Source organism: Sturnus vulgaris, chromosome 20 (assembly GCF_052056855.1).
Source record: "Sturnus vulgaris isolate bStuVul1 chromosome 20, bStuVul1.hap1, whole genome shotgun sequence".
NCBI classification, from domain to species: domain Eukaryota; kingdom Metazoa; phylum Chordata; class Aves; order Passeriformes; family Sturnidae; genus Sturnus; species Sturnus vulgaris.
The window spans coordinates 5,369,083-5,390,769 of NC_142262.1; the positions used below are offsets into that span (position 1 = coordinate 5,369,083).

Genomic DNA, 21,687 nt, shown 5'->3' on the forward strand with positions numbered 1-21,687 from the left:
TTGGGATCTGCTGTAAGTGGGAATGGCTGGGTAATGACAGTTGTGTTGGGATGGGCAGATGAGCAGACACTTGCTGTGGAGGAAATTGTGTCCAAATGAGAAGCTGTGGAGTGGTGGAGGCAGAAAGAGAGGAGAAAATTAGTCTGAGAAAGTAGTGAGGTGAGGGACAAAGACTGGAAAGACCTCGTTTTGTAATCACCTTGGTAGGTACTAAATTAGGCTATTTGGTAAAGAGGGGTTTTTTAAGTTTTCTTTAAAAATGAGACGAGAAACAAGTGAGGAATTTGTACATCTTCACAACTAAAGTTATCTTAACACTTTAGAAATTCCATTGCAAAAGTTGTGTGGGAAAATGCACTAATTTAGCACATTCTTGTTTTAGTGCAGAGGTTGTGGGATGCAGTGAATAAAGCAAGGGATTGCAGGAAGAGGAAAATATAGTCACAAAGGAATTTAAGGCTTATCTAGAGAATAGAATTTTATCACTGTCTCTGGCAGAATTTGTGTTGCTTGGCAACACACTTTACCCAAATTTTTTGAGGGTGATCACTAATTGAGTGTTCCTAGTTTCCTCCAAGGCCTGATTTGGAGAAATGCTGAGTATTAGAGCTGAGCAGGTCAATGGGATTCATGCATTAAATGTATCAAGTGACCTGCAAGTCTGAATCCTGTAAAAATGTACATTGAGGCTATCAGTTTTCTACTAAAAGGTAGAGAATCTTTCTCTGACTCTGGCATTCATTTGCACATTTGAAGAAAAGGGACACCACCTCTTCAGAAACATTCAGAGAGTTAAATTGAAACATTTTAGGAGCTTGAATCGTGTGTGAAAAATCCATGATGCTTCTACCTTGAAGTGCCAGGAACTCAGGTTGATGTGGCCTTTCATGGCATTGCCTGGTTGGCTTCAATTAATGAGGATTTTCTTCAGCACTGAGGATCTGAGCAGCAGCCCCTTCTCTCTGAGTCCATCCTGAATGACAGAGTGAGGAAAAAAACCTGAAGCAGCCATCTTAAGGAAAGCATAAAACACAGGCAGTGCCCTCCTTTTACACAGCTTTTCCACTCCCAGCTACCAGCCTCAGCTGAAGTTCTAATGGATATCTGACCTAGGGACCATGAGGTTCTTCCATAATTGCTGGGTGCACATCTGGGTTCACATCGTGTTCTGTTGCAGACGTTGTGGATTTGACCAGACTGCAGTGGAGGAGAAAGTTCAGACCTTTAACAAGACAGCTTTTGTGTCCTGCTCAGCAGGGACACCACAGCCTTGTAAGGACAGCAGTCCTCTTGTTCACTGTGGTTTACAATGAAGGTTGGAAACCTTTTCCTTCCTGAAGTCCAGACAGGTCTTTTTGATATCTAGTTTAGAGGAAAGAGCAAGCACTAAAATTAATCTTATTTTCATCACGTTACTATAGGATATTGTTAATGTAATTTAGGGGCTTCATCCAGCTGATTAATTTGTGTATTGAGGATCACAGACCATCCAGCTCTACCAATGCATGGAGGAGTATTAACAAATTTCTGTATTAGCCTTTTATAAAAGGATACCAGCATGTGTAGGAGGGAAGTAAAACATGTCCTGTTCCCATCTATTAGGAATCACTGTGATTCTTAATTCAAAGCCTGGAGAAATGTAAGCTATTAAAGCAGCACTTTCTACTTTTACAATACCTTTTAGTCCAATATCTCAAAATATTTTCCACTACTCATTATATAGAAATAAAGAGATGCTGCTGCTCAGGGTGTCCAGACCTCTCTGGGTGGGTCAGAGAAGGCTGACTCACACTTCAGTGCCAAATCAGAATGGTCGTGCTGTGCACTGCATTTCAATTGCCTAGACAAACTATGAAGTAATCAAAAAGCTGCCTTGAGGGTCTGGAGTCTTTCAGGTCCAAATCTTGTATTGTTCTGAATGCAGATTGATGTGAGGCAGGGCAGCTTGGAGCTACTTGATACTCAGAATAGGGTAAATGACACCAGTTTTTATTACATTACTTAAACTCAATACAGATGTCTGTGTTAACATTTAAGTAGATTCTGACCTCATTTATGCTCATTTTTGGTTGAAATTGTGTCTGGAGCTGTGACACTAACCCTGCTAGTACTGTACTAGTTTCTATTGACTGGCTTCACATTAATTGATTGAGCCCCTCTGGGTGTCCACACAATGCTGTGACTTCATGGAGAAGCAGTGCTAGGGAGAAGGATGAGGATGAATATATGATGAATAATACAAAATGCCTGTTTAGGATGATAATTATCCTAAGGAAATAGGCCATTTTATGTCCCTCATGTCATTTACTACTGTCAGCCACATTTCAGCACAGCACCAGTGCAGATGATGCCACACTAAATTCAGGAATGTTGAATTAATTAATTCATTCATTCAAGACGAACAGGAAGTGTTGCTATTGTTTAAGCAGGCTTTTGGAGCCTGAGGTTAATTTCTTTTTCTTAGTTATTCTGTCTTTAGCACTTCTTGTCACTTTTTTTACAGCTGGGGTGAATGAAAAGTTGTTCCGGGCAGAGCAGAAAGATTGGCATTGAGATCAGTGGTGGCAGGATTTCAGAATTGTTGTGCTTTTTGAGACAGTTGAAATTTGCTGAGCTTCCAGATCACCGTGACATTTACTCAAATTCCAGCAGAGTTATCTGTGGATTCCTGCTATGTTTGATAGCAACAGGCTGGGAATGCCTAACATTTTAATGTGTGCTTAGCCTCTGATCTGTGACAGGTCTATAATCGTGTATTGAAAATTCTTTAAAGATGTCTGATGAAAAGTGAATAGTGATCACTTTTAGATTATCAACTTAATTTCCAAAATGGAATGTCTGGTCTTTGGGGGTTTAGTTTGTTTTAATGTAACTTGAAGGCCCACAAAACCTTTATTTTTGTTTTATTTTCCTCTTTGATGTAAAATAGCTACTTAAGGAATTAAAGGAAAAAATATATTAACATCCTTATGTGGTAGAGTTTGCTAAATGCCAGTCATGCCAAAGTGTCATTTTACTTATGCCAAATTCACCAAAAAGTGGAGCAGTTGAATTAAATACCACCCAAAGGAGAAAAATAGTTCTTTTACTGTGAGCTGTTTCTGGGATGGGGAGAGGGAAGGATGTGGATCTTCTTTCCACTCAAATCCAATCCAATCCACTGTTATCCCTACAAAGACTTGTTAGAATAAATATTGCCTTATAGCTGCTAGGATAAATATTGAGCATTACTGGATTGCCATTGAAGAAAACCATATTTTAAGAAAGCCTGAACCCAAAGTTTATTATTTTTAGGTAGTCTCCTGGTTCTTTGGGACTAAACAGATATTACTTATTTCATTACTCTCAGAGGTTGCTTTATGCACTCTCCTGACATCTCCCACTCACTCAGGCTTGCTTTCTGAGGGCAGAAAATAATGAGATAAAGTAAATATCATCAGCATTGTGTGAATGTGCTCCTGGCATAGCCTTGTATCCACCCAGCAGAGCTGGGCAGCAGCAGCACAAATCCAGTGCCACATTCTTCAGATTTTCTTCAACCCAGCTGAGGGTTGAGAAAATCCCAGTTTAAAAAAATCCCTCCTCAGATTCTGATGCAGATGGGTCACGAAAAGCCTTGTTTGTTCTGTGCTGGTACTTGGTGCATATTTGAAATCATCAGGAGAATTCCCATCAGTCTGGAGTGCTTTGGAATGCTCCTGGTGTAAGCTGCAGGGAGAGCAGCATTTATCAAAGTGTCGTGTTCTGCAGAGTGCTGCGTCAGTCTTGTTAAATCTGATTAATCATCACTTGGACAAGAAAACTCTGGGAGTTACACGGGCTGCTGGCATTACTGAGAGTTATGGACTCAAGCTCCTTATGCTGTGCCAATAAGAAGACCATAAAAACACATGAACTGGAGAGCCATGGAAGGAGGACATGATCTGACTTTGGGAGCTGGAGACACACACAGAAGGGATTTGGACAGAAGTCTGACAGAATAGTTTGAAGCAGGTGCAGCCTTGCTTTAACTGTTTGTTCTCCAGTGCAGTGATGGGGTCTCCCAAGTGACCTGTATTTTACACTGCTTCTGCCATATGACCACAACAACTTTCTGGGGAGCTGCAAGAAAAAAACCAAAACAAAAAACAGTCTAATCAACATATTGCTGCACAAAGTTGTGTTGGGGAAGAAACAAACAGATGCCACATACACAGTACCATAAGGGTTTAAGAAAACACATGATTTCTTTTAGGTATGTGGCTGGATCAGCTCCAAGCATGTGTGGAAAGGGTGGGGATGAGTCTGAGTAGTGTAAAGTCATTTGGCATCTTCTGGTACTGAGCTGAGTTTCCTGTGTAGCTGGGGGAAGATCTGGCTTTGCCTCGTGCCTAGGCAGTGAAAACTGGCCTGGGATGAAGTTGAAAACTGGATAAATGACCCTAGTGTGAGACCCTTTGTTCTGTCATTGTTTTGACCCTAAGAATCTGCCTAACAGGTCTCAAAATCAAATTTTCAGAATCAATAGTATTGTCTGTTGCATAACTGTATGGTCACCCAGCCAGAGATGGTGAATCCTTTGTGTGCAGGATTCATCAGCCCTTACTGGGTTTCCCTGGGGGTCACTGTAGAGTTTTATTAACAGCTCAGCAGGAATTTATGCCAGGGGGAGAACCAAAATGAATTAGCTCAGTATCTCCTGGCAATTTTAATATCTGCGAGGCTAATGTCAAACTTCCGTATTTTGTGTTGACACAAGCAATATTTTGTTTATTATAGATTCATTTCAGTATTCCAGATATGTTTTTAGAAACTGCTAATCTCCTGAGTAGTTTGCCTAGCATTCAGGAGGTTTATTTCAAGTGGACTTGAAGATTTTGTAGGCTGGCTGAGATACTATGCATAAAATTCAGTATATTTTAGTTGGAAGATCAAAGGACTGGAAATAACTGGAGTCAGACTTCTTCCATCAGCATCATTGCTGACTTCTCCGTGCCTTTCCACCCTTTCTTTGCCTTTCTCATCTGTACTTCCAAACTTTTCATCTGTAAATCCAAGGCTGGCGTGGGAAAGGCTGGAAGATGGGGAAGGAGGTGAGTACAGGAGGCACTGTGTTTGGGAAAGAGATGTGTAGATCTGCACATCCCAGTGCTGTGTGTTCTCATCCACAGTGCTCAGTGTGTGTGGCAGACTCAGCAGGCATTTCTTCGTGGATGATCAGGGCTGGGCTGTCTGTGTCTCCAGGGTCTGTAGTGTGTTGTGCAGACAGCTGCACTGCAATGGATTTGCCAGGGTTATTACCCTGCTTTGTTCATTGAAGCATTCTCTGATCAGAAGTGAGTACAGGAAGAATCTGAACTGAAAGAAACAAAGCTACTCTGGATTGGTCTCCATTCAAGGACATTTCCCTCTATTTCTGGTATTTTGGAAGCTGGTGTCCTGGGCCTCTAGGAGTTACTGCTGTTAGAGTATATTATTTTGGACTGTTGCATTGTGGTTGTGTTTTTTAAGGCTAAAAATCTGTTTCTGTTAATAGATTGACAACTGTTTAGTATTTTTATAAATTAAATAAGGTAGGTAGTGAGTATTATGGATGGGCAGGAGTCAGAAACCTGAACAAGAGATGTAAAGCTCTCTGGTTTTCAAAGGATGCTGAAAAAAAAGTGTCTGAGTTTTAGATACACCAGGCTCATAAGAAAGGAAAAACATACATTTAAAATCTGTGACTTCTATTTCCAGTTCCTTGGTTTTGCCCTCACAAAAAAAATTTCTTTCCTCTTGCTACTGGCAAGAATAAAAGACTGCCTGAAACTTCAGTGGATTTTGACTTGGAAGAGACAGGACCACACAGATGAAAAGAGGGAAAGCTTGGAAACCCCTGATGAAATCTCTGCAGTGGCATATTTCTCCTTGCAGTTCTCTTGAAATAGATACATTTTTTAAATTCCTACATTTGGTGGCTTTTAAATTTTGTTTCTTTTATCTATATCCAAAGTCTCATATCTCAAAAGACCAGTAGACAAAGCCATGAACAACAGGTACCTAAATTAAGGTGGGGTTTTTTTCTACCTTTCTGCATCAGTAACTTACAAAGCAATTAAAATTCCAGACCAGAAAAATGAAGCAGGAAGGTTCATCACAGCCAGTATGAAACACCTCCCATCTTAACTTCAGAACTAAAATGGAGAGAGAAAAGAAGCAAATCCAGATTACTGCTTTTGACTCATGGCTTTGAAGTGGTTGGGAAGGATGAAGAGGGGACACCCTTGCAAGGACCAAGAAGCCAGGAAATGCAGCTGGGATCAGAAGGAGCCCAAGGTGGGCACTGTTTCTGGTCAGGAATATTGTAAATTGGGACAGGGATGACAGAATGGCTGCATCCAAGTGCCAGGGTGGCACTGCAGGAATCAGTCCGGTGAGTGGGAAGGGAATCATTTCTTCCAAGATCCTTGGATAAACACAAGTGTGTACAGATGGAAGGTGGAAGTAATCCCTGGGGGATAGTGCACAGAAGCAGTGCAAGCCCTGCTCCCTCCAAGAAACACGAAGACAATGGACCCTGCTGATGTTGCAGGTAACTGCTTTCATCTCTAAGTCTCCTCTCCAGTCTTTTTCCTGGGCATTTGCCCCCCTGGCCAGTGGAGGGGTCACTCACAGCCCCACCGTGGAAGTTTCCTCTGCCTGGACTGGCTGCCAGCACATCTACAGCCCCTTACAGAAATTCCTCACCTCATGTGTAACATATACTGAGCCATAAATAAAAATCAGATTGGTCCCTCTCACATGGCCAGAAAATATATATATATATATTTTTTTTTTTACTTGTTGATCTCAGAAAACTCCAGGATATTAAGTGTAAGTGCTGAGGATTTAGGTTGTGCAGTGAGCTGTGAGATGATCTGGATTAAGTGCCGTGAGTGTCTGCCCCGGGATGACTGAAAATCTGGGACTCTGAATCCAGTTCAGGATAATCAAAATAATTTTGCCTCCCCTTTGTCATCAGCTTTTGAAGGATGGTGTTGTTTGTCACATTGCTTTTGCTTGGGTGTCAGCCAGGAGAAAAGGACTCTGCCTGTCTCAGTTTGTGTTGACTCAAGTAAAGTTTGTACAAGACCCACAAACTGCCACTCCTGGTCCTGCTGAGTCCTCAAGGGACACTGAAGGCACCCTTTCCTCTTTCAAAACCGTGGGAAATGGTCATTATAGTATTGCTTAAGCATTTTGAATTCTCTGTGTAATATGAATCTCCTTGAAATGTTTTCATACCACGTTTTGAATTGCAAGTTTCCACATGCTGTAGAATTCCATGGGATTCGAGGCTGTGTCTGTTTTCTAGAATCAAGCAGCCCATATCGATGCCATACCATTATTCTTGAGGTTAATTGGAAGATATTGATTTATACCCCTTGAGTCTGCCTAAGCAATGATGAATACTTAAATTCTGGACTCTTCCATGGGAAGACTGGCCAAGAAGTAATTTCTCTTTCCAGAAGTGAGAGATTTGGGAAAACAGAACAAGAAAAAAATGTGCCTGTGGCAGCTAACAGGATAGTGCCCAATTGTTTGTGCTACTCCTGATGAGTAACTTTGTGTTTGGAGAGTGCAGAGAGCAGCTGGGAGCAGAAACACGATGAGATGTCGATATGGTGTGTGCTGCTCAGGAAGAAACTTAGTGGTTTCCTTTAGAGGAAACCCTATTAATTTAGCATTAATAATGCATTGAACTTTAAAGCCTCAAGGATATTGAGGCCATTTCTTTGAAGCTGCTGAGTGTCCCCAAACTGTGCTGAAATGGATAATTGATGGGAGTGGAGGCTGTGGAGTGGGATGGGAATAAGAGCTGCTATGAAGTTGATATCACAAGATACCTTGCTGCTTGCTATTGTGTTATTTTATAGAGCTTTTCAGACTTTATGTCCAGATATAATTAAACAACTCAAGGGAGAGGAACTAGCCCATCTGACACAACACAGGACAGGCTGCTGGGTGTGCTGATGCCAAATTGTATTAATGATATTTGGGACCCCTGAAACCCTGAGAGTGCCATCAGTGACTGAGGTGAGAGGTGCTGAGTCCCCCACTCCTTGCAATCAATATTATGTTCCAATTGCTGCTATACAGGTATATTTTTTTATTTAATTGCTTTTATTTCTTACAGTCCTTAATCTTTGGAGAATTTTTAACTCTTGTGCCAGAGAAGGAGACCAGTACCTCCTTCAAAAGTAATATGAACCCCATAGATATGAATGGGACCTGAGGAGGCAGAGGCTTGCATTCCTAGTTGGTAGTAATTTATAGGTAAAACCTTTGCTATTCTTTCACACAGAGCTGCTCAACTTTCCCAGACAGCAGAGAGAGCCATACAGAAGTTCCCTGTCTCTCAGTTGTTTCAGAAGTGAAATTTTGCCAAAGAAGAAAACACAAGACGTGTATTATTTTAAAAATTGAAGCAAATAACATTAAGTGTAATGCTCCCTTATTATTCCAGAAAGTTCTTGGAGAGGCTAAACACCATCTTTTACATATATGGTCTAACTCCTGGACGTGTGTTTTAGTCACATTAAAAGGAAAGCAGCTTTATAGGGATGTTTAATATTCTACAAAGTGAGTGGTGGAGAGTTTAATGTCCAGTTGGGTGTTCTTCATAAACATTATTGGGAATTGTTCCTGCTTACACATAACACATTTGATAATATTCAGAGGTCAGAAGACAAAGAAGTTGTTAAATAATTTTATTTCTACCCTCCTCAAAAGCCAGCTGCAGGTGCAATAGTTTGCTTTGTTACAGTGTAATATCACATTGTCACTGCTCCTTGCACCCATAGGAGCCTGCCTGTATGAAATCTAACCCTTTGGCCAAGGTTTGTAATTGGAATCTTATCAGAAAAAAACAAAAATCACAATAAATAGAAAATAGGCAGAATAGTCAAGTCTCTGTGTCAGAACAGAGTTCCCATGGTAGTGCCTTACTTTTGCCCTCAGATGTGATAAAATCAGGTCACATTTGCTTTTCTTGTGTTGAATAATGCTTGGAATTCACAGCAGCAGTGAGAGCTTTTACACATGGGGATGGAGGAAGAAGGATTTATGGAATTGGAAAGTATTAACTTAATGAAAGAGCATTTGCATGTTTTCTGAGCAAAATGTTATCCAGGAAAAAAAAAAGGGAAAAAAAGAAAAAAATCTGGCCAAGCTGATGAAAGCATTTTATTTATTGATCCCTTTATAATCCTTTGTTTTGTTTTTCCTCCCTCAGTGTATGCTGATGCTCACAATGTAGGCTGTGGGTTTCATAAGCAGGCCAACTTCTCTTGTCCTGTAGCTACTCATGTATAAACGATGCTTTATTTAGTGCCTGAAGTGTCTGTTGTTAGGGTCTTTTAATATAAAAAGGCTGCATAAAAACATCTTAAATATAGCTGCAATTATGTACAGACTTGTTTTAAACAAACTAAATATTAATTACAGAGGGCTGAATCTTCAGCTAATTGCATCTGCTTAGTTCCCCTGCTGCTAGGTCCACTTTGTACATGTGGATCCTATTTGCTTTAAGAGGCATTTTGTTGGTGTGAGCCAAAAGCTGGTACTTGTGTGACTGAAGGTGTTGAAAGTTATATTTTAGATTGAGTAAATCTGTCTTCCCTCCACATTTTAGGTAACCTACCTTTGGGTTTAACAATGCACAAAATATCCATGTAAAATTCAGTACTCAGAACAACTTTAAATAATTACAAAGCAGGTGTTGCATAAGATTGTGGAAATGGAGTTTTATTTTGTTTTAAACGTCACTGTACTGTTTTCTGCTGGACTACATTTCTCTTAGGACTCTCAATCTTCTGAAGGACTGCAGGGAATTTCCTCTAATTTTCATCTCTGCCATTAGGCACAGTCTTGGATTACTTATCAGTGACTGACTAAGACACCTTGAGAGTGATGAAGCTGCTCAGAGTGAGCTGTGGAACTCTGATGGAAAATCAAATAGCATTAAATAACCAAGCATTAGGCTTATGCTGGCTGGGAGAGAACCAGGATAAGGTCTCTAAGTGAAGATCACACCAGCATCTAATACCTTGTAAATATATCTTTCACTTGCAGTGTTCACCATTGTAATCACAGATTTGAGGATTTATTTTTCTTCTAGCAAGCCATCTGCCATTTTCCTGTGAGTTTCCTCTCAAAGCATTAGCAATGACTTAATGTGCTACACTAAGTTTGTTATGAAACTGATGGCTCATAGTTGCAGCTGGTTTTCTTTTTGATTTCATAACTATGCAGAAGGGGTAACAATGATAAAAATGTTGTCATATATTTATTGCCAGGGCAATACCAGGCAGGTTATCACAAGCGAGGCTTCTAGGATGTAAGATGAGATAAACCTGCAGAATAATTGATTCAGCAATCAGAAGAGTTCAGATCAATAAAGTCCAGGTGAAGAAAGATCTTTTCCTATCTGCTGCAAGCCTGATTCTCCCCAGTCTAGCATTTTTCATCTGTGTGAAATGGCAGTAAAGTGAATGGAGAGTGCTGGCCTGGCAGGATTCTACTCTTGGCTCAGGCTCAGATATGAATGACAAAAACAATGCCATCAGATAAAAGCCTTTCTATGCTTCATGTAGTATAGAAAGTAAATAAGTAATTGTAGAACGGCTTGTTTATATCTTGCAAATAAGCATATTTAGTGATGCTGTGCAGGTATTCCAGCATCTGCATTGTGGTACCTGGTATCCAGTACAATGCTATCAATGCTATCTGATAGAGAGTTAACTGCTGACTTTATGGGGCATTGGCACCTCTGCTGTTTGCATTTACTGTGCATTTTTATGATCCTGTGTGATGCCTGTGCATGGAAGCCACTAGGAAACAAGAATGCACAACTTGCAGAATTTAGCCTGTAATTTTATGCTCCACAAAGAGACATACCTAGAGTAATCTGACAGAATAAAAGCAACATGTGTCGTATGAGCTCTAAATAAATATCCTGTCTCCTCTGCAGCAGCTTTACTGAAAGAGATCTGACATAATGGTGTTGTATCAGCAGAGCTGCTAATCTCAGATACCAGAGATTTCAGTGCTAGGGGAGGGAACGTGGCACAAATGGAGGTCATTCAGCATCCTGGAGCACTTGGACAAGTGTGTCATTTTGGGCTGTCCCTGCTAATGGCAGAATACAGTGCTGCTGCCAAAAATTGCTGTTGCAGAGCTCCTTGTGCAAGGAACCTGCAGTGTCTGTTCAGAGGGGCTTGTTTATTTTCATGCCTTGCAAAACCAACAGTGTTTCTAGGAAGCAAAAGCCATGCTCTGGGTTTTAGTGGTAAAAGCTGGAGCCTCGGAGGCATCACAAATGGAAGTTGTGGTTAGGGGTTTTTTTATATATATTTAACCCTCTTCAGGAATACAGAATTGCTTTCTAGACCTTTTGTCTCGCCCTGCCAACAAGGAGGTGCTGTGGAGGAGCTGCAGTTTTCTCTCAGGACCACAGCAGTGTCAGAGGTCACACACAGAGCCCACGTGTGTCTTTGTATGGTCCTTGGCTGGGAGCATTGCAGGAGAGGCACAATAGCTGCACTGAAATCAGAAGGATGCTGAGAGAATTTTGCTATTTTCATGTGTCACGAGGTGACACATAGGAAGAATCCATTTCCTTGGCAACAATCCTTGAGCCATAAGGTTGAACCTGTTTACTGAGCACAGAGCCCTTCTGTCAGATGGGCTTTAATACAGGGATTGTGGAGAGCCTGTGCTGTGTGTGCGTCAGGTGTGAGTGTCCCACATAGGATTCCCAGCAAGCACTGTCCATATGGCTGTTCATTCTAATTTTATATTCCCTTGGACCATTACTAATCCAGGTATGGGTCTGATTATGCTTCAAAAATAGGGAACAGCTTTTTCCTCCTTTTGTGAGTCCTCTTGCCCACTTGCATAACACAGGTTGGAGTGATGGTTTAGAAGTTTTTGGAAGGCAGACTTTCTTCCCTGGCCTTGCCAGACCTCTTCTTTCTGCATTCAGAGAAATGAGAGCTTTATAAATCTTTTTCCTTTTTAAGTAAAGTCCCTGTAGGCTCCATCCAAGTAAATCTTTGGCACAAAGCTGGGTTTCAGATGCGCTGCAGAGTGGAAATCTGTGTTCAGTCACTCTCTGCATTACTTTACAGGATGTTTTGCCTGGACTGCTATAAAACATTGAGGTTTCAGGGTTCAGGAAAGAGCACAGCACTGGAGATTGTCACCCTAACTGCCCCTCCTGCCTTGCCTCTTGGTTTCCTCAGTGGACTCAATTCTCTGTACATCAGCAGTGCTGCCAGCATTGCTCTTGCTCTACCTTAGATATAGCTAGGGCACAACATCCTAGTTTGGTATTGTGTTTTCTGTGTTTCATTTTAATGTGAATTGAAGAGATAAGGATCTGATATCTGTGGAATGTTTGGAGTGATGCCAGGTCGTGTTCTTCTCTGATAGCTGAAGGAACAGCACTGGCATCCAGTTATTTAGTACAGAGCTTTGATAATCTAGTTTTCTTGCTCATTTCATGCAGCCTGTTCCATACTAATGCAGATATGAAAAAATGTCATCAAAATATTCTTTTTCTGCTATTCCTTTTGGAATTAGCTCTTTTAATTGTTGGGGTAACCCACTGAAGCAGAACTGCAGAGTCAACATTTTTCAATTTTGGTTTTAATATAAACTCCAAATTATACTTATAATTATACAAATTAAACTCCAGATTATACTTCTCTTCTGGACCCAGCATGTATCATTCAGATTGCCCCAGAGTGGGAAAAACAATATATCTTTCAATTGTATACATTTTGATGAATGCTGACATTAGGCAGCTGCATTTGAAAATCCTGCTTTTATCTATCTATCTATCTATCTATCTATCTATCTATCTATCTATCTATCTAATTTTTTCAGCCACTTCTAAAATACATCTGCCTCTGCCTGGCTGAACCAATTTGAACTGTGTCTATGACTACAAGATGCACTTTAATGCAGTGTAATTTCCTGGGAAATTTTAAGTACAAGAATTATGGCTCTACTTTGTTGGAACTCTGTAGTATCCTCTCCTACTGCCATTTTAAGAACTTCTCCTGCAGAGGACATGAAAGCAAGTGTTGAGATCCAAAAAATTGCAGTTCAGACTGGATAGGAACAATTTTCTGCTCATATATTCTGACTGTGGGTTGGGATTTGCCATTTTCCAAATGTTTGTACAGTGCAGTCTAGCACAACCAAGCCATGCACAGTTGGAGTTCTCCAGGCAATGTTATAAAAACTAAAATATGAGGACAATTTCATCTGCAGACTGTAAAGGGTGCACAGTGGAGCAGTCCTTTCACTGTGACACATCACTACTCAGTTAATGGAGCAACATCAGTCCTGCAAGGAGAAATCTGCATCCACATGTACCCATCCCACTGGCATGGCTGGATTTTGGTAATGCAGCCTATTGGTCCTTCTCTCAGTACATTTAATTAACTTCAGCTTTACTTTTGTTTCTGCAATATATAGTCAGTTAAATCATAAATACTGTTTTGTAACTTGATAGAACAGTATGTAATGGTCCTTATATTGTATCCTTTTTAGCCTGAATTTCACATCCTCTTCGTAATTTTTAATGACAGCAACAATTTTTATTATACTGCTGGAACTTTTCCCGGGGTGGTTGTGTTTTTCATAAATAATATGTGATTTAGAAGTGGAACTGCAGCAAAAAGCTGCTAAATCCAGCATCTTCTGTAGCTGCATATTTATGTAAAAAAAAAAAACCCTTGGCCCTAGTGAATGAGATTGAAAGTGTGGAATATGGGGTTGTAATTGTTAAAGCTGTTTTGGCTGATGCTCACCAGAAGGCTCTGTGGGAAAGGCACAGCTGGAGCTGGGTGGTTGGAAGTCGGCTGAGAGGTGAGAGGAGTTAGGAGTGAGGAGAGAGTCAGGGGGTGACAGACACAAGGACACAATATGAACAGGGGGGACATGGGGACAGCAGCACTGCAGCTGAGCCACACAGGGCGTGACCTTCTTCTCTCAAGTTTAGGTTATGTCTGGTGGAGATTAAAGGTACAAAAAGGGGAGATTTCTGCAATAAAGTGATCTCCTTCACATGCATGAGGAGGTCCATGTCAGCTTTGTTCCCCATTGCTACATCTTAAAAAGAAGACAACCCCAAAATCCAAGTGAATTGATGCACAAGGTGACTGAGCTTTCTGCAGCTCAGAGTGAGTTGCTCTAAACAGGAACATACCAAGCAAAATACACGTCAAGGCAGAACATATTTGTGTATCAGCTCTTCTCTCTTGTGGAGATCAGCTGGATGTTTGTCTTGCTGTGCACCTGTGAGCCCTTTGAAAATATTTCCAGTTAACAGAGACTTTACATTTTGACCACAAAATTTGCTCGAACTCCAACTTCAAGACAAAGAGAAGTGATGTCAAAGAGCAGCAAACTAGACCCATCAAAACCTTTCTGTTCTTGACTTTTCAGGACTTCAAAGAAATCATTTAGGCAAGTCACATCAGGGGCAAACCTCATCCAAAGGCTTTTTGTTGCTGCACCCTTCAGGATATTGATCAAAGCAGGCTTTTTGTGTGTTCCTGCAGTGTGCTCCCAGTGCTCCCTGGCTGTGCAAGGGCTGCGTGTCACTGACCCCAGTCACCAGAAATGTTTTTGCCGAGCTGCCCGGGGGGCTGAGGGCAGGAACAGCCGTGGGTGCTGCCCTGCACACACAGAGGATGGAAAAAACAAATTCCTGCCCAGGCACCGGGGCTGGTGGAGCTGTGGGCTGTGGTTACTGCGCTGCAAAGAGAGAGAAAAGACAGCAACACACACGGAGCTCTTTTGGGATAAAAGGCCAATTTATTGTACAGACAGCCCGGATTTAAAGTGTGTTAGTGCAGCCAGGACAGGACAGGAGCTCGTTGGACAATTGGGAAAAACATCCTTGGGACAGCATGTCCGGATGTCCCGTGGGAAAGACACCAGGTGTTAATGTTTATTATGAATTCCACTCTGTTTGTCACCATGTTGTCACCTTGGGAGACCCTCCCTAACTGAAGCTGCAGTCAGCTTGTCAGCCTGGGAATGGAGCTGAGAGTCAGGAGAAATCCAGGCCTGAAAGGAATTGCCCAGCTGTGGTTCCCCAGCTCTAAATGTGTGTGCCCACAGTGGGCTGTGCTGCTCTGCCCTGCTTTGGGAGCTCGGAGCTCGGGGGGTGACACACAGGCAGTGACACACGCGGGTGTTGCTGGCTGGGGTTCACTCTGCTGCTCCTTCCCTCGCAGTGAGAGATTGTTGGGAAACTCAGGAAAGGAAGGGGAAAAGCTGCTTTTCAGTCAGATAACCTGGACTCAGGTATTGACTGCTGAGCACTCCATCCTTCTCTGTTTTTATCCCATATTGACTTTACAGGTGGTACAGAAGCTGCTGGTAGTGCTATAAATCCTCATTTTCTACCTGAATTGTTAAGTTTCATGATCAGGTGTTCCAAAGCAGAGTATATTTTACTGTGTGATGAACAGGGACAAAGTTCTCCAACATACCTGTGATTCTATAAATTGGGAACTTATGTGATTCTATAAATTGGGAACTTGAGTGACTTCTGTACCCTGTTTAAAATTCCTAGATTTTAGCTAATTAAGTTCTTTGTTTTGCCCTAGTTTTATAGTTTCTTTGATTATTTCTTTCTAGCTCAACAAAATTCACCAAAAATCCATGAAGGCTGGTGGGCTTATAAGGAGGTGGTCCAAGGAAGCTTTGTTCCTGGTAAGTGTAATTTTAAAATTTTAGCATTTCTTAATTTTTTTTTTCCACTGGAATTAATATAGTTGGATTTGGGGAAGATATTTTGGGTTGATTTGTTTTCATTGCAAAGATTTTTAGTTGACAAGTACTCTACATCACATTACAGTGCAGCACAGAAATGTTTCTGTTAATCCATCATCCAAAGACCATGGCTGTTTTTCAGGGAAGAAATCACTTTGATAACATTCCTGGTTTCTCTCAGTAAAACCAACATGGTGCTGCTTTATGAGTGTGTGTATTCTGTGTGTAGAAAAGGGAAAGGGACTGAAAAATATTACTGTTAACTGGATGAAATAATTTACCTGTTGCAGCATTTCTAGGTAATTGCATTTCTGCAATTTTAGAGTAGATTAGGACAGGAACCCACTGCATGCAATTTTCACTAATTTTTGTTTAGTAAACAAATTATGAGTTAAAAAAAATGAAATACCTGGACTTCATTGAGATTAGTAAATGATAAATAATCGAGGCAGCTGGAAGAATTCTGAGCAGTATCTTTTCAGTGTGATTGAGATTAATATGCATTAATTTATGTGTATTAGCTGTATCTTATAAGGTAAAGTAGTGCTTCAGGTTTTATCCTGAATGCACCAAGAAAACTGCTCTGTGATCCTTATTTCCTCATAATAGTAGAAAACATTGTTTGGCTGTTGTGTGAGCTATTCCTGAGGATCTGTAGATTTGACCTATCATGAGCTGCTTTCACTGTTGTGAGAACTGCACAACCTGACAGTCATCTGAAATTCCCAAAATGCTGATTATCTTGTAAGGAATTCTAGTACAAATGAGATGAAATATTTCAGCCCACACATTTCTGGCACTGAAATGGTTGTGAAAATCTACAGACCTGGAGCTTAATTACATATTGATGTAACATAAAGTAGCTTTTCAGATTTACTTGAGATGGGTTTGGGCTGTCAGAGACACTCCAGTGTATTGTTGTGCATGTTTAGCTCCTCATAGTGTCAGCAGGGGAAGAAACCTGGAGAATATAATCACCTGCTTTCAAGATATTTCAGCCTTCCCGAGTTGCACAATTCAGGTGGATGCCCAGCAGAAAATGAATGAAAAAAGTATTTGCTAAACAGGCCTAAATTTAAAGTTACTGAGAAAAATAGTATAATTTCCAGGATGTAAAGAAACCTGTGATCAGTTCATACCTGTGGTGTTCTAATCTAAATACTGTGAGAAATTTAGGCTTAGGAATATCCTTGGAAAATAAATGAGGAAACAGTGATGACTCAGAAACTTCTGGGAAAGAAGACCTTTTAAAGTGGTGTGGAGGGACACCTCCTTTCTGAGGGAAACCTGAATTACCAAATGTGTGTTGAAAATCTGACTAACCCAGCACACATCCTCAAGACCTGGTCCAGAAATCCAGTAATGAACAGCTCACTGAAGCAGCCATGAAGAAAGCAAGGGGAATTTGGGGGTACCTTTCTTTCAAATTCAGCTCTGCAACCTGTCAGCCTCAGCAGAGGAGAGAAATCCCACGAGACTCTACAGAACAAACAACTAATTTTTTTTTTTTTTTCCCCCGGCAGCGCCTAGATTTGGGAGCCTTTGAAAACCATATTTAGGGCATTTCAAGGCTGCATTTGTGGCTGTGCTCTCAGACTAACACATCCTGAAGGATCTGTTTGGTGCATGTGAAGCTGATCCGTGCTGGTGGCAGTCAGGTATCACATCTCACATGGGATGCTAATTAGCACCTGAGAGGTGAGAGCTGCCAGGCAGGCTGAGGAGCTGCTGACTGACACGACAGTGTGTGATGTCAGTGACTGATGTGCACTGAAGCAAACAGCCCCAGCCATCTGCCAGGATGGATTCTTTCTTCCCACAGCTGCTTGTCCTGACCCAGGGCTGGACGTGAACACCCCCCAGGATATTTAGGAAGGAGTGTTTGTCCCAGAGCCTGTCACTGCACTGGAGAACTGGCATTCAGCTGATGTGATTGACATGAATCCAGCTCTGTAGCTGCTTAGGGGAGCAGCCACAAATGCAGAGATTATTAATTAGGGGCAATATCATTGTAAAACAGTCCAGGAGGAGTTGCTGCAGTTTGTCTATCAAAGCTCTTGTCTCTCTTTGAACTCTCACTTCTTTCATGGAGAGTTGTGTAAGAATGCAGTTAGGAGTGTATCACAATATGCCTGGGTTAGAATTTGCCATTCATAAGTTTTTCTGCTTAATCTGTTTTGGAAGCATTTAAGTCAAGTCTTAAAAACGTGCTGGATCCTGTATAGATTTGCCATTGAGCTGTACATGAAATCAAGCTGTACTTCACTATATTCCCCAAATCTCAGACTCCCCATATTCTGCGATAGATTTTAGAAAAAAAATACTTTAAATCCCTTTCTAACGTTCATCTGGACACAGGTTTTTTCCTGCTATAAGCCACTTAGCTGCAGTCAGTGATGTGTATCTCACAGGAGGGAAGGATTTAAGCAGAGGTGAAACACAAAACCCATCAGTCTTTCCCAAATTCACCTCTTGCAGTGCTCCAAGAGGAGGCAGCATTGAGAGCTGGCGGGTTCTCAGCGCAGCAACTGGGGCTTAGGTCTGTCTTGGTGCCCAGCCTTGAAAGAGAGATGCAGAGTTCTCAAAAAGTTCATCAGGGCTGGATTTGTGTATCTGCTGCTGGTGCAGAAAGCACTCTCCATCTCTCACCTGTTCTACAAGCAAAGAATTGCTCTTATGACTTAAATCATGTAGGCAAACAAAGTAGAAAGTAAGTAGAGCTTTAAAATGTTAATTGAATGCAAATTAGGTTCCAAATTAAACTTCAGGGAATGCTCAAGGATGAAGAAGGAATACGTTCTTTTATGCACGGTGATTTACATAATAATCAAATAATTTATATTATTACAAACGCTTTACTATATAGACTTTTTCCGGTGTGGAATATCAAAGTAGTTCTTGATGGATTAAAAAACCTTTAAATAACCTTTTTCATGTCTTTTCTTCGGCTATGACTGTGAATATGTTGTGTCACTGAAGTGGTGCAGAAAATTTCCAAGTGGCCTGGACAGTCAGACTCCAAATTCATTGGTGCCCTTATTGTTACTACAAACAGATGTGTATGACCTTTGATAATCTTTGTGATTGTATTGATTCTTTTCATATTGGTCCTGTTTTTTTCATAGCATTATAAAAGTGGGCTTTGGTAAGCACAGAACATAAAGGAGATTAAATCTAATTTGTGATCACAGAATGCACTTGCAAACCTCTTGTGTTGTTGTGGAAACTCTGGATGTGTGACAGTACAAGCACATTAGTGTTTTGTTCCCAGGGAAGACCCTGTCTTTGGGCCCCCCTATTGAATTTTACCAAATCTAAAGTTACTTTACAGGGTGCTAGTGCCAACCTCAGCTAACAGGATGAAATCCATCAAATAATGAGTGAACCTTGCTGAGGGAGCAGATGATATTCTCCTTCCTTGTGATGAAAGTTGTAAATGAACTCTTAATTCCAGATGAAGATCTATATCCACTAGGATTCATTACTGGCCACAGATCACCAGTCAAAGCCCACCTGAGGTTCTGAGATGAGAAATCCCCTGTTCATGGTTCCTTCACAACTTGTTTTACCCTGAAAGAGAAAAGACTGCTGGAGTTGTGTGATGCTGTTCCTGCCTTTTGCAAGGATCCTGTTGGTGGGATGATGCCCCAGCCTGGACCAGCTGGCAATGCTGCATTGGCCCAAAACATGGGCAGTGGTTGTGGAGCACTGAGAAACTTCCTCCAAGGAGGAAATGTATGAATTCCATAACACCTTACAAGGGAAAAGAAGTCTGAAACAACTGGCAAGCTTGATCATGAGTGCCCAAACTTCATTTTGAACTTCCTGCTATCCCCATGTGCTTTTGTTTTGGCCCACAGAGGCAGTTCTAGTGTCCCTGGTTTCTCCTGTCTGGGCTTCAAGATTTCTTTTATTACAGCTTTGAGCTTTTTTTAAAATTAGAAATGCCTTTATGTACACAGTTAAAAATAACCTTTGATGGGCAGGTCACTGTAAGAACCATGAACTGTTTGTCCATGACTTGAAACTGAGAGGTGAAAACCTTCAAACCCCCACACTTGCTGGAGTTTCAGCTCTCAGCCTGTGCCACCCTGCAGTCACAGAGGGGTCTGTGGCATGCACTGATGCTGATCCCTGAGCAAAACCCAAACCTGCTGATGGCTGCTCCTGCACTGCTCACTTTTATAACTAGAACATCTCTCCTGCTCTTATTTTGGAACTCCAGGAGGCTGCAGCATCACTCACCATCTGGTGCATTTTGCCTATTAGTGAAAACAGTGGTGCTGTCTGAGCACACACCCTTCAAAATCCTGCAGTCTGCTGCTGCCCCTGACAAATTAACCAGCCATATATAATTATTTATTGGAACAATAATAGCAGTTTTTCTTTTAGAAAGCAGTGTTTTGGAGCAGTTCATTTCTTCAGGGTGATAGAGCATAGATTCTGGAGATCATTCACTTACTGATTTGAACTTAGGTTAGTATAAACAATATTTCATCTTTGGTTGTCAGTTAAAGATAACTTGAAGGAAATAGATTTCACACCAGATATTTTCCTGGTTTCTCACATCCTTTGATGATTCTGCAAAAATTGACTCTTTACAAACCATGTAGCTAGAAAGGAGACTAGATTTAAAAAAAAAAAATTATTTGGGAGTTAAATATAATACAACATGGACTTTTTTCCTGTTACAACAGCTGGTGGCACTGTGATTTGGTTCCTACAGCCCCTTTCTCACTTGACCAGGAGCTCGGGACTGGGGATCTTTTGTTACCACCTTGAAACTCAGAAGTTGCTGTTTTCAGGTCCTTCCCACTCCTTTGAACACCATCTATGCAGTCCTTTTTGAAAGGAAAACTTTTCAATGAAGTTACTGTTTTACATATGGCCTGTAACTGCAGCCATTTTGCAAATAGATCTCTACATGCTGGTTTTCCCTCTAATTCAGTCCTTCCGTGAAAGAAAGAAAGAAAGAAAAGAAGTTTTAGGGGGCCAGACATGTGAACTAACCACAGTAAAGTGCTCTGAAGACCTAAAATTTTAAACCTTGACAAACTTGTGACTGAAACACAGTTCTTTGCTAATGTGCTCTCAGATCCCTTTTGTTTTAACATTCTAATTACCTTTTTTAGCTGTGGCTTCTCCTCCTCAGTTACCACTGGTATCCACAGAAGAAAAACTGCAAGTATGTGATGAGTCCTGTACAAGCCTTTGCTCTGTTCTCCTGACGTGACCAATGATTCAGGTTGTGTTCCTGCCTGCTCCTGGTGCCACCAGGCCCTGCCAAAGTCAAGCTTTCCCTTGTCAGAGACCTTGCTGTGCCACCAGCTTCCCCTGCCAGGACATGAGCTCTGTCCCTCTCCTGCTCCAGGAATGTGCAAATGGGGACAACCTCAAAGATCCCTGTCACTCTTTGCTGCTGGCTTAGATAACATTTTTGGTGTAGGAGTACTCCAGATACTTTCTGATGAAGCTGAAAGTCCTCTTTGCCACTGTCCCTAAGTGGATGCTATTTACCTTGCAGTGACACTAAATATGGGTTATAAGCACCAAGAACAATTAAGTTGAGGAATTCTTGGTACAACTGTAGCTACCAAAACCTGCAAGGATGATGGCTCCTAGCTGGGAAGAAGTTCAACAGGTTTAATGCCATTTGGGCAGTCTTAGAGAGCAGAATCTGCTGTCCTACACACTGTGTGTTTACAATCACTGCAGAACCATGAAGACCTGTATTGTTGGGAAGGTAATTGCCCTTTCTGCAAATATAACACAATTTATTTTTTTAAATACTATGCAAGTCCACTTTAAACTAGTTAAAAGTGGAAAGCCAGCAGGCCACCTCAGTGATCTCGCAAGGGTTCACCATGATGAGCACATCCTCTTAAACTT

At 41.3% G+C, this 21,687-nt stretch overlaps 1 protein-coding gene across 2 annotated transcripts in view; it reads left to right on the forward strand.

Annotated features, from left to right (window-relative positions):
• Nucleotides 1-21,687, forward strand: part of CA10 (carbonic anhydrase 10 (inactive)) — a 174,162-nt gene that overhangs the window by 19,202 nt on the left and 133,273 nt on the right. For both annotated transcript variants that reach the window (XM_088176533.1, XM_014878278.2), the window contains exon 3: nucleotides 15,664-15,738. In XM_088176533.1, coding sequence (XP_088032659.1) covers nucleotides 15,664-15,738 — 75 coding nt within the window. The remainder of the gene's footprint in view (nucleotides 1-15,663; nucleotides 15,739-21,687) is intronic.